Here is a 14083-nt window from a genome sequence, read left to right as displayed (position 1 = left end):
CTCTATGCAGACAACATCTTCTGCGGGCTACAGGCTCTGACCTTCTCTGTGCTGGAAAAGATCCTGAGTAACGATGCTGAAAAGCTGGCCAACTAGTGCAAGACATGGCGTGCCTTCAGTCTAGCATCAGCAATAGTCTCTAACATATTCCACCTCCAAATGCCAACATTAAGAGGGAATTGAACATCATAACGAAAGGCCAGAAGCTGAAGCATATCTAGTTTACTTAGGTGTGACCCTTGACCGAACACTGACACCTGAGCAAGAAAACAGTGAAGGTCAAGACACGCAACAACCTTCTCAGCAAACTGGCAGGTTCTTCATAGGGAGTAGATGCTCCAGCCCTAAGGACCTCAGCCCTTGCTATCTCGTACTCAATAGCAGAGTACTGTGCACCAGTATGGAGACAGTTGGCATGCACCAAACTTGTTGATGTGAAACTCCTCTCAACCATGTGCATCATCTCAGGAAGTCTCTGACTGACTCATCTTCCATGGCTTCCAGTTCTGAGCCACATTGCTCCCCCTCACATCAGGAGGGAGATTGCAGCTGGTAAGCTGCCTGATAAGGTACGTGCCAACCCAAGCTTGCCTTTGTTCAACAACCTTTTTAACCCACCAGCTATACATCTTTCCTCACGGCACCCACTGTGTTTGACGCTGCCATGCCAGAACGTGACAGTGGAGTCCCTGTGGCAGGAAGACTGGTGCTCAATATCAACCACCAATCAGTTCCTCGTCACAGACCCTACTGCTCACCTGCCTGGCTTTGACCTGCCACATCACCAATGGGCCTTCTTAACTGATTCTGGACTGGGCAAGGCCTCTGGTGCAGCCAACTAGCACCGTTGGGGTCTTCGAGACAACCGAAGCTGCAGCTGTGTGGCAGATCAAACAAACAAACAATGATACACATTGTAGAGGAGTGTCCACTAACCAAACTCAGTGGTGGGCTCCAAAAGCACCACTTGGCCACTAAGAACGCTTTTGCTTGGCTCAGCGAATATGCAAACACTAACTAACTAACTAACTAGCAAAACTAAGCCTTTGAAGAGTGAACCAAATAGCTTTTTTTTTTTTTTTTGACCTAAATCTTTGAACTTTTAGCAAGCACATAACTATTTGGCTTAAGCCCACTGAAGAACAAGTCACTTTTTTTCCATTTACTAACCCTATGCTTTAAACTCTAAACTAGATTATGCCGTTTACTATGTCCTCACATCCTGAAATTACTATCAATATTGTGGGAGCAAATGACAGTGAAAGCCTATACATATCAGTTCTACAGTGCCTTAATGGGTTTATTGGAGGTAACATACCCATGTTTTGTTGAAGTTTCAATTGCAGTGTTGCTTTTGTCAATTGCATCTGTTGCGTGTCATCTGTGTTGTCGACAGGTGGCTTTATATCAACTGCACGAAATTGAAAGACAAGTTTAGCAAAACCAAGTATTCTTTCAAAGTTTATAAAAACACACCTATATTTTGCAATCACAATAATTTAAAAAGGACATTAAGTTTATAATTCCTGATCTGCTCTACCAGTGGACTATATTTACCATTTTGTATTATCAGGAGTAATGAAGCATCTGTATTGGAACTTGAGCTGTTCAACCTATTCATGATCTGGAAAAAGGGGTGAACAGTGAAGTGGCAAAGTTTGCAGACAATACAAAATTATTCAAGATAGTTAACTCCAAAGCAGACTGCAAGGAATTACAAAGGGATCTAACAAAACTGGGTGACTGGGCAACAAAATGGTGGATTAAATTGAACCTAGATATGTGCAAAGTAATGCACATATGAAAAAACACAGAAATATACAATGATGGGTGCTAAAATAGCTGTTATCACCCAGGAAAGAGATCTTGGAGTCACTGTGGATAGTTATCTGAAAACTTCTGCTCGAAGTGCAGCAGTGGTCAAAGAGACATACTATTGTATGTCAAGAATTATTATGAAAGGAATAGAAAATAAGACAGAAAATATCACGCCACTATATAAACGCATGGTGCTCCTGCACCTTGATTACTGGTTCTAATTCTGGTCACCCAATCTCAAGAAGGATACACAGGAAATGGAAAAGGTCCAGAGAAGGGCAACAAAGATGATCAAAAGTACAGAATGGCTTCTATAGGAGGAGAGTCTAAAAGATTAGGGCTGTTCAGCTTAGAAAAGAGACAACTGGGGGAATATGGGGGAGATAGAAGTCTTTAAAATCATGACTAGTGTGTGTGTGGGGGGGGCGGGGGGGGAATTATTTACCCTGTCACACACACAAAAACCAGGAATCACCCAATGAAATAGGCACCAGATTTAATACAAACAAGAGGAAGTACTTTTTCACATAATGCACAACCAACCTGTGGCACTCATTGCTATGATGTTGTGATGGCCAAAACTATAACTGGGTTCAAAAAGGACCTTGATAAGTTCATGGAGGATAGGTCCATCAATGGCTATTAGTCAAGATCATTAAGCACTCAACCCCATGCTCAAGGCAATCCTATACCTCTGATGACCAGGAGCGGGGAGTGAAAAAACAGGTATGGATAACTCCATAATTGCCGTTCTGTACACTCCCCCTGAAGCTCTGGTACAGGCCACTGTTGGAGACAGGATACTGGGAAAAATGGACCAGTTCTACTATGGCAGCTCTTATGTTCTTATTAGTAATAATAGTAGCAGCAGCGTAGCACCAACAGAATGCTAAGTGCTTTACAAACCAGTTAAAGAGACAAAAAGGTAAAACTGTGAAAAAGCACTTAAGTGACTTAAATTCCTAAGGCCCATTTTCAACAGCCACTTTGACACTTAGAGCCGAAGTCATTTTTCACAATTTTTCCCAGAACCTCCACTCCAAGAAGTTTAGAAGCTCAGGGGCTAGAAGCTAAGATTTAAGCACATAACATTACTCACTTAAGTGGTTCCATTTAAGTCAGTGGAACAACTGGGAAAACTGACATAAGTAGTTACTCAGGTACATAATGGTCCATAGGTTTGGGTCCTAAACTGGGGCTTTACAAGAAGAAACTAAATTATTTTTTCTTAGAATGAAAAACAAACATTCAGTTTTGTTTGTGTTACTGCACTTCGTGTCCTTGTGCTTTTGGCAGTAGCTGAAATGCAAGGCTGCATATAGTACTTTTTTTTTAAATCATGACTAGAAATAGTTAAAGGAGACCATAGAAACCACCATTTAGATGTGAACATATTTAATCTATTATTGTTACAGGTAATATCTAAGATTACATAATAAAGAGATTGGATGGGGGGGGGGGGGGGGAATATATTTTTTTGGTTTATTTTGTGCGTTTGACAGAACCTCATGTGTAGTTAGTTTCACCCATCCCCAGCTGGATATCTCTTATCACTGTGTAGAAAAACTCCAAAATATAGGAGAGACAAATTTTAAATTGATTGTAAGATTGAAATCGGATTGTAAAACTTCCATTAAAGATGGGAATGGGAGGTGGTGCTCAGGGGCAATGTAATGACTGAAAGTACTTTTCACTTATTTTTTAAATATTGGGTGGGTTTCAAGTTGACAATGGCTCCTGATGCACTGCCCTCCTGTAAACACATTGAGACTATGTGTATATATTTAACAAGTAATATTAGTTAGACACACACATTGAACAAAGCATCCATTAACCAATGCAAAAATATGGCACATAGGGTTCCCAAACACTGAAGTCCTTAAATTTTTCCATATAACAAGTACAGTCCAGACAGTGGATATAAACATTTCTGTACACCTCTTTGTCTGTGTACTTCAATTCTGGCCAATTTTTGAGACCGGGAGAATAAATTTAGAATCCAGTCCTGTGTCTGTACTAAAAGTACCAATGGTTTGGTGGACACTCGTCCAGTTATAATTAGATTGAGCTCACTAATTGATTTCATACATAGAGGAAAACACATTGGCCACTGTTGACTTAGACTGGAAATAAACCACTGATCTAAAGTTGAAGGGCTCTGTATCCCAGCCATTTAATGGTACTTTCAGAATATGTGAATTTTCCCCTTCAAGTATAAAACAGTTTTATGATTTACTTTAAGCATACACATAAAAATTCACCCAGACTGCTTCAGGTGTGCAATAAATAAGTGACTACACGGGGTGAATCTATTAATACTAATCTGCCAATGGTGCAAGCAGGGGCTTCCATTGGCATTTTCTGTAAAAGTGAAGTTCCACTGGATTTAATCTGGGAAAAGTTCTGCCTAAGTGTCCCTCTCCCTGCAAGTATGTTTCAATGTGTTCTTGCACCAGAATCCCTAAAGGCTGGCTTTGTTCTATTTAGAAAAAGATTTTCTACCCAGCAACTAATAATAATAATTTTAAAAACCACTTCTATTAAGGAGGAACTTTGAGCACCAAGTGATTTCACATTTCTAAGTAATATACTCTAACTTAGTAACTTCATCTTTTAATGAAAGAAGAAGAAGAAGAAGAAGAAGAACAAAAAAAGAATTTACAGCCAATTATCAGCAAATGTAAGGAAATGGAGACTGGAATCTAAAAATCATAATACAACCTGTCAGTTGCTGGGTAAATATCTGAAATTTATTGACCATTAAAGTGGGTATAGCATTCAAGTTAATAGCATGAGGAAGATGAAAATGTATTGTTGAGTTGCAGGAACAAAATAATGCCAGTAGGATTCTAGCCTGCATCAAATTAATATATTATGAACATGACAAGGGAAATTATACAGGGAAATCTGTCTTAAGCAACCACTCAAGGGACCAAAGTCAATACTCACTGTAGGTAGCAATTCAACACAGGTAGAGAAGAATTGTACTTTGTATGTTTGGAGATACTCTGGGGTTGTCTTGTAAGACATGCTTTGCCTAAAGGAGTGTTTTTTCATTCAGGTTTCACTGCACCATCGTATCATAGCAGGATATGGAGGCACCACTTGCAGTATTATGTTATGCTGCAGTATTATATCTTGACTGTTAGAAGTTACTTTTTCGATTAAGTCCATACATTTTGCAGAAGTAGAATCTAGATAAGGGAAGTTTTACTTTATCTAAATATAAACAGAACTCCTCATAAGTGAGGCTGCCAGACCCATTCATTAATCTAGAGAAATCACTGTTGAGCAATACAAGGAAGTGCCCTCTGTCTCACGCACTCATTACAGAAATTGCCACACTTCCAGAAGTACTTTCACCATTATATCATCAGCTATTGGAGTAAGTTTAAACTGGATCTGGGTTGATCAGGTGGGTGGCTGGTGTATCATCTGAGATGACTGATGTATGGCTATCTTATGAAATTCTAATTCCATATAACTTACACACAAATTATGTCATTTAAAAATCAACCAAGCTGCCTCCCTTTGTGAAAGCACGTTTCTACATGTTTTTACTCCAGAAACCAATAGCCTTAAACTGGATGTATTTCAGCATAGCAACTAATGAATACAATTGCTTAGCAACTTATTTAATGGGATGCAGAGGTTTCAAGGGCTAATCAAGAATAAAACTTGGGTAATATGTTCATTTACTACAACTACAGTTACCAGAAGATTTGAGTATCAAAAATACCATGTTTTTCCACAGAAAAAATACATATGCTCATCGGTTTACAGTGTGTGTGTAGATCTGCAGTTCAAATATTACAGTGCAAAAAATAATTTGATATTTAAGAACCTATTAGAAAGAAAAGGTAGAAACATTGTGATCTTTCTAAATATATAGTTCAGAATTTTGCATTCAGAAAGAACAACCTCTCTCAGTCAGCATTTAAAAAATCTTCATAACTCTGGTCAGGGTAATGTTGCTGGGGAGGGGGAAAAAACCCATCAGGTTTATATGGCTCTGTGATAACTCTGCTTGTAGGAATGCTATCACTTTGGGAGCTGTTACTCTTGAGAAGGACATTAATGAACATGGTTCACAGGATGGATTAGAAAATAAATAAATAAATAAATAAATAAATAAAATATCTGTTCTTCATAGTAACCCAAAGAAGATTAAAGCCTAGCACACACAATGACCAAAGTCTAAAGCACAATTGATATAATGCTGTGTACAATTACCTAGTGCAGACGCTTTCTAATGCCAATACTCTCTGTCCTTTAAGATCTAGCGAAGGCAAAGTTTCTTACAAAGAACAAGTGAACGATAAGAGATTACAGCTACTAAAACTGTATTTGTGTTAACCTACTCAACGTATTTAATCCGTTGGTGCCAGGAGCTAGGATTTAGTGAAGCCAATCGCTAATGCAAAGCTTTCAGTTGTTCATGGTCAAAGCACTGAAGTACCTTGGAACTACAATCTGAGAGTTGCTTATACTTTTCAGATATGACTGGTTACTTCTTACTATTTTCCGTTTTAAAATGTTAAAGACTGACCCACTGCAGTGGGTCATTAGCAGGAGCCAAATGAAAAGATATAGTAAAAACGCTTTTGTGACCAGCAGAACTATGTAATTCTGAACAGAAATATGGAACTCATCACAATAAATGAGCACAAGAAATCTCATTCCAACCTACACAGTCAACTCTACAGCAACATTTCACATTTTCCTCTTCAAAAATATGCAGGTTTGAAGCAATGAAAGTGATACTAGCTATGATAAAACTAGAAAAGTATTAAAATGTTTTTGACTTAAGACATTACAAAACTATAGAATAAAACTCTTCTAACCATATTGGGGGGAAGAGGAGAGAGAGAGAGAGCATGCCTCAGATATTAAGATATATTATGGGCTGTATTCTCCAACCACAACATTTGACTGTCTCACCTGGAAAGGGCTATTTTTTCCTTATGAGTTAGCCAGCCAGCAACTGCAGTCAGGTGATATAGGAGTGAAACTCTATATAGCTAACTATACCACAAAATACTTCTAATTTAAAAATAGAAAAGTATGAAAAAACAACAACTCATAACTGGAATACAAAAGTGATTATGAGTGTTAATTATGATGAAAAAAGATTTATTTAGCATGCAATGAAATTCCATGTTAATTACCTTAAATAGAGAGCACTCCCCCCACCCCAAAAAAGTCTTGCACAATACACTTGACACAGACAAATTCAAACTCAGAATAATGAGATAAAAACCCTAAACAAAACTCCCAAGAAAAATGCTGGAAATACATTTTTACATTTACTGTGAAAACATTTGTTTTGATGAAAACATTGTTCTAGTTAAAATATTGAGCTACTGAGCAAGTTCTTAACTAAAATATAAGAGGTCAGAAAGTTCATATGTGGTGCAGTTTTTGTCTCTTAGGCTTTAAGAAAATTATTTATAAATGCCTCATGAAATAAGGTCACCAATAACTCAGACACACTGAAATCATGGAGTTTTAAATTAAATTAGATTACTTTCTTGATGGAAGCCATGTATATTTGTACATTGCTGCAATAAAAGATTTAAGATTATTTTTGCATTTTTGTGGATTGTGACTAATACCAACATTTTTTGCCATCTTACCTTGAACAAAGCTCTAGATAGCTGAAGTGCTGATCTATGACACAACCCATGAGAAAGCAATAACATATCAAGTAACTTTTTATATATGAAGATATGACAGCCTTAAGCATCTTAGTCTGTAATTTAAGTAAGTATATTTAAAAGTGTAATTACACTAGTATACACAAGAGCTACAAGATATGAAGTTTGCATCAAAGCTTAAATCTGGCTTTCAGCGTAATGTAATGAAATGAATAAAGTCTGTTTGTGCTGTTGGTTAATTTATCCATAATCCCTGTTGTAGTCTAATTTGGTTCTTTACTCAGATGGTATATTTACCTGTGTTTATTTCCTCGGCTATCTGTATAGCTTCCCCGTGCACAATTTGATCCAACATCTCAAAAAAACGCTCTTGGATTTCGCCAGCCGTTTCATCTCCAAATTTATAATCACACAGCATCACATTTGATCCAGCAATAGAGGCAAACACTCTGTGAGGCAAGACATGATATTCTCTCTCAGAATCTAGAAAGAAAGGGAAAGGAAATACTATACAAGTACTTGTATAGCTATGGTAAAGACTTTTCAATAATCAGCATACATTATACAAGCTGTTGTAAAAAGGACTGTTCAAGGCATCATGTAAAAGTCTGATTTCAAACATTTCCAGCTTAATTGTTACTGTTTCATGTAAGTTCTAGCCACTTCTATTTGTAAATGGAAATTATATTCCTACTAACTAAAACTTTTCATATATTTTTCATATAACCTCTCTTTGGTGGTCCTTAGAAACAGGCAAAGGACCTTAAAAAGGATTATGAATTGAGAATGTTGACAGGCCCTTTAGAAATGATACAAAGAGCACTCTCATGAAGGCTGGAGATAAAGGAGTTGATGCATGTGCCAAACAGTACACAATTTCAGCATCATAAAGGATAGCAAACAATTAGTTATTGTTTTATGTAGTTAGCAGCCATGGAGTACAAGTGCCACCTAAAGAGAGAATGGAAAACTGCATGCAAATGATAAAATCTACTACTGCCACATTCCCCATTTTGGATAATGTTAGCTAAAATAATACTTACAATGAGATTATTTCTCATTACACATAGCACCATAAACATAACTTAATGTCATCCTAAAGTAGATGATGAAGACTATTTGGCAGCATTCCATTTTCCTTTTGGCTAGTCAAACAGTTACTATTTAAAACAAACAAACAAACAAACAAACAAAAAAAACCACACAAAACACCATAAGACATTTTCCTCCGCTCCAACTTAGCAGATCTTAGGTAGGAGAAATTAACATTTCACACAGGTGATGACATAGCATTTTAAAACATTCCTTTAAAAGTATTATACAGTATGTAGGATAATGAATGGAGTTTGAAGGAAAATCTACGCATGAACCAACTGAGATGGTATTGGTATATTAATTTGGTCTCAATGTTTGTAATTATATTAAGATAGCAAAGTTTACTATTATGGAGAATAAATGTATGTAATGAAAATAATTCTGGCCTTGGAATTAATACAAACCCAAATAGCCTTGTAATTCATTCAATACGCTGAGCTGACATGCAAAATATATACCTTTTTATTTAAATGTAAAGTGAATTTTGTATATTATATATATAGGAAACCTCAGAGGTGAAATACTGGAGACTTTAACACCACATGGGCTACATTTGTAAATCTGGATAGGAGCATAACAATTCCCATACTGGATCAGACCGGAGGTCAATCTAGTCTAGTATCCGGTCTCTAACAGTGGTCAACATAAGATGCTTTAAAGCAGACGTGGGCAAACTACGGCCCACGGGCCACATCCTGCCCGACCCCATAGCTCCCGGCTGGCTCTGGCGGGGTGTCGCGGCTGCGAACTCCTGCTGCTGGTAAGGGGGAGGGGAGCAGGAGGTCCTGGGGGCCAGTCAGGGAGGAGGGGGTGGTTGGATGGGGCAGAGGTTCTGGGGCGGTTGGTCAGGGAATGGGGAACAGGGAGGGTTGGGAGTGGGAGTCCCGGGGGGCCTGTCGGGGGCCTGTCAGGGGGCGGGGATGTGGATGGGGTCGGGAAGGCAGTCAGGGGACAGGGAGCAGGGGGGTTGGATAAGGGGGTGGGATCCCAGGGGGCAGTTAGGGGCGGGGGGTCCCGGGAGAGGGTGGTCAGGGGACGAGGAGCAGAGGGTGGTTGGATAGGCGGTAGGAGTCCCGGGGGAGGGGGGCTTTCAGGGGGTGGAGGTGTGGATAGGGGTCAGGGCAGTCAATGGACAGGGGGGTTGGATAGGGGGCGGGAGTCTTGGGAGGGGGTGGTGAGGGGACAAGGAGCAGGGAGGGTTGCGGGTTCTGAGGGGGACAGTCAGGGGGCGGGAAGTGGGAGGGGGCAGATAGGGGGCAGGGGCCAGGCTGTTTGGGGAGGCACAGCCTTCCCTACCCAGCCCTCCATACAGTTGCGCAACCCTGATGTGGCCCTCAGGCCAAAAAATTTTCCCACCCCTCCTTTAGAGTAAGGTGTAAGACTCCTGTTGCAGGCAAATGTGGTATGGTCTGTTCCGCATATTAGGTTTCCTCCAGATCTCTAATAGTTAGGATATGGATAATTCCTTTTTGAAACTTGCCAAGTTCAGTATATTGTTTATTGGGTGGGGACATCACAAAAATAATTGGCTGATTCTGACTAAGTATCAAAGCCCTTCTGTATTAGAGATCTTGATGCTGCGTCCAAGACTATGGGGTAAACCTTACTGTACTCAGGGTCAGTTATGCCAAGAAGGGAATAAAGTGGAAGTTTAATTTACACTCAGGGCAAGAAGGCATTTAATAAACATTATAGGGGGAAAATGCAGGCCGAAAGAACAATGCCTGACGTTGAATGAAATCCTTCTGAACTGGACAGCTGAAAAAAGAGGCAAAGGAGTGACAAATAGAATTTGTGTTGCCTGATACACTTTTGTTTCCTTCTAACTACACCCAGATTTCAGTACTGCAGATTGAATCCTGATGACTATCAGTAAGGAACTCCAGGAAATCAAAAGGCAAATTACATTAGAAAAAGATAATTTGCTTTCTTCTCTAGGCTCTTACTTTTTTTGTCGGGTGCCTCATTTATAAGCAGATCTTCAAACAATATTGCACAACGATCAGAGAGTGTGTTTATTATATCCCTCTTTAAAGCCTGCAAGGACAAAACAAAACAAAAAACACAATAAACACCATGCCAGCCAGTTTGCAAGGTATTTGTGATTATCAAGAAACAGACAGTGTGTATAAAAAAAAAAAAGTCTCAGTTTGTCCTATGCATTTAGGCCAACTTAACAGTGATATGTATTAACAAAATCAAAATATAAAAAACAGGAATAAAAAAAAAGCCTGACCAAAAAAAAAAAAAATGTTTTTCCCTTTCAGTTTTCCTAACATAACAACAAATCATCAAGAAGTGTGGCTTTGTTATCATCTCTTTTAAATAAGCTTAAATATTGAAATTCAAGCATATGACCAAACTCAGGAGACTGGGTTATATTCTTGGCTCTACCACAGATTTCCTGTGTCCTCTTAGCCAAGTTACAGGCTCTCTTTAAAACTTGCCTATTTCCACAATGATTTTGAGAAACTTAGCCCTGGTCTACACTACAGGGTTAGGTCGATTTTATAATGAACGCGTCTACACAAGCAGCCCCGTACATCGACATAAAGGGCTCTTAAAATCGACTTCCGTACTCCTCCGCAGCGAGGGGAGTAGCGCTAAAATCGACCTTGCTGGGTCGAATCTGTGGTAGTGCGGAAACAAATGGGCATTGTCCTCCGGGAGCGATCCCAGAGTGCTTCAACGTGACCACTCTGGACAGCACTTTCAACTCCGATGCACTAGCCCAGGTACACAGGAAAAGTCCAGGAACTTTTGAATTTCATTTCCTGTTTGGTCAGTGTGGCGACCTCAGCAGCACAGGTGACCATGCAGTCCCCCAAGAATCTCAAACGAGCTCCAGCATGGAGCGAACAGGAGACACCGGATCGGAATGCTGTATGGGGAGAAGAATCTGTGCAGGCAGAACTCCGATCAAAAAGAAGAAATGCTAATACATATGCCAAAATCGCACAGGGCATGATGGACAGAGGCTACAACAGGGACACACAGCAGTGCTGTGTGAAAGTCAAGGAGCTCAGGCAAGCCTACCAAAAAACAAAGGAGACAAACTGTCACTCTGAGTCAGAGCCCCATACATGCCGCTTCTATGATCAGTTGCATTGCATTCTAGGGGGGGGACCCTACCACTACCCCACCACTGTCCATGGACACCTGCAAGGGGGGAGTCTTACACAACATGGAGGAGGATTTTGTGGATGAGGAAGAGGAGGAGGAGGAGAATATGCAGCAGGCAAGCGGTGAATCTGTTCTCCCCGGCAGCCAGGACCTTTTCATCACCCTGGAGCCAAATCCCCCAAGGCAGGATCCCTGACCCTGAAGGCGGAGAAGGTGAGTGCACATTTGTAACTACACTACAGGGTTTAAAAGCAATAGTGTTTAATGTTTGATTTGCCCTGAAGACTTGGGATGCGTTTGCGGCCAGTACAGCTACTGGAAAAGTCTGTTAACGTGTCTGGGGAGGGAGCGGGAATCCTCCAGGGACATCTCCATGAAGCTCTTCTGGAGGTACTCTGAAAACCTTTGCAGAAGGTTTCTGGGGAGGGCTGCCTTATTTCATCCTCCACAGTAGGACACTTTACCACACCAGGCCAGTAGGAAGTAGCCTGGAATCATTGCAGAACAAAGCATGGCAGCAAATGGTCCTGGGTTTTGGTCGCATTCAAGCAACGTTCAGTCTGTATCTTTCTGTGTTAGCCTTAGGAAAGTGATATCATTCATGGCCACCTGGTTGAAATAGGGGAATTTTTGTAAGGGAACAGTAAAAGGACCCCGTTCATGCTGGGCTGTTTGCGCTTGGCTAAGAGGGATCATCCCTGAGAATAGCCACGCGGTGGGGGGAGGGATGAAGGGATCATCCCAAATAGTCACGCGGAGGGGTGGGAAGAAGCGTGTGCTGCACATGCACCTGAAAACCACAGCCCCTCCTTTTAAACGGCAAACCCAACCGGCATTGCTTGCTATGGGAAAGGAGGGCGCTGCAGTTTGAAACCATTCCCACATGTTATGAAGGCAGAAGAAGCCAACCCAGCATACCCTTTGGCTTACCATGGTTGCCTGGAAACCAAATTCTGTTGCCCAGCCATGTGTGATGTGTCACCATACCGGCAGGCACTCAATATAAAAGGGAAAATGCGACCTTCTACCTAAAGCACATGTGCGGTCTGCTGTGAATTGCTTGATTCACTGTGAAAGAGTCTCCCTTCTGTTCTCAGAAATGTTTTCGTCTTAAATTTTACTCTCCCTTTTTATCCCCCCTGTAGGTGCAAATGTTTCTATGCTCCCCGTATCATCTCCATCCCTGAATTTATCGCAGATTAGAAGGCGAAAAAACCCGCACTTGCGAGGACATGTTTTCCGAGCTCAGGCAGTCCTCCCGCATTGATAGGGCACAACTGACTGCATGGAGGCATTCAGTGGCAGAGTCCAGGAAAGCATTAAGAGCGCGATGAGCAGAGGCAGGATGCAATTCTGAGGCTAATGGAGGAGCAAACGGACATGCTCAGGCATCAGGTGGAGCTGCAGGAAAGCCAACAAGAGCACAGACCGCTGCTGCATCCACTGTACCACCGCCTGCCCTCCTCCCCAAGTTGGATATCCCCTCACCCAGACGCCTAAGAACGCGGGGAGGGAAGCTCCGGGCACCCAGCCACTGCACCCCAGAGGATGGCCCAAGCAACAGAAGGCTGTCATTCAAACAGTTTTGATTTGTAGTGTGGCTACAATAAGCAATGTGGCCTTGTCCTTCCCTCCTCCCCCATTCCACCCTGGAAACCTTATCAGTTATCTCCCTTTTTTTTTTTTTAATTAATAAAGAAAGAATGCATGGTTTCAAAACAATAGTGACTATTTCCTTTGCCAGCTGTGATCGAAGGGGGGAGGGTGGTTGGCTTACAGGGACTTAAAATCAACAAAGGGGGCGGGTTTGCATCAAGGAGAAACACACACAACTGTCACACCGTAGCCTGGTCAGTCATGAAACTGGTTTTCAAAGGCTCTCTCATGCGCAGTGCAGCAACCTGTGCTCTTCTAATCGCCCTGATGTCTGGCTGTTCAAAGTTGGCAGCCAGGTGATTTGCCTCAACCTCCCACCCTGCCATAAACGTCTCCCCTTTACTCTTACAGATATTATGGAGCACACAGCAAGCAGCAATAACAATGGGAATATTAGTTGCGCTGAGGTCTAACCTAGTCAGAAAACAGCGCCAGCAAACTTTTAAACATCCAAAGGCACATTCTACCACCATTCTGAACTTGCTCAGCCTGTAGTTGAACTGCTCTTTACTACTGTCCAGGGTGCATGTGTATGGCTTCATAAGCCACGCGAGCAAGGGGTAGGTTTGGTCCCCAAGGATAACTATTGGCATTTCAACATCCCTAATGGTAATTTTCTGGTCTGGGAACAAAGTCCCTTCTTGCAGCTTTTCGAACAGCCCGGAGTTCCTAAAGATGCGAGCGTCATGCACCTTTCCCGACCATCCCACGTTGATGTGGATGAAACGTCCCTT

General features: G+C 41.3%; 1 protein-coding gene across 4 annotated transcripts in view; it reads right to left on the bottom strand.

Moving 5' to 3' along the window:
- ODR4 (odr-4 GPCR localization factor homolog) overlaps nucleotides 1–14083 on the bottom strand; it is a 38762-nt gene that overhangs the window by 5580 nt on the left and 19099 nt on the right. For 2 of the 4 annotated variants that reach the window (XM_054037768.1, XM_054037769.1), the window contains exons 11-14: nucleotides 10517–10607; nucleotides 7773–7958; nucleotides 1319–1411; nucleotides 745–877 (exon numbers count right to left, since the gene is read on the bottom strand). In XM_054037768.1, coding sequence (XP_053893743.1) covers nucleotides 798–877; nucleotides 1319–1411; nucleotides 7773–7958; nucleotides 10517–10607 — 450 coding nt within the window. In that variant the 3' untranslated portion in view covers nucleotides 745–797. Of the gene's footprint in view, nucleotides 1–744; nucleotides 878–1318; nucleotides 1412–7772; nucleotides 7959–10516; nucleotides 10608–14083 lie in introns of those variants that run through there. The other 2 variants (XR_008445934.1, XM_054037770.1) reach the window with 1 other exon arrangement.

The sequence above is a fragment of the Malaclemys terrapin genome, chromosome 8 (assembly GCF_027887155.1).
Source record: "Malaclemys terrapin pileata isolate rMalTer1 chromosome 8, rMalTer1.hap1, whole genome shotgun sequence".
NCBI lineage: Eukaryota > Metazoa > Chordata > Testudines > Emydidae > Malaclemys > Malaclemys terrapin.
The sequence above is the reverse complement of the archived record's forward strand: the minus strand, read 5'-3'. Positions and strand labels throughout refer to the sequence as shown.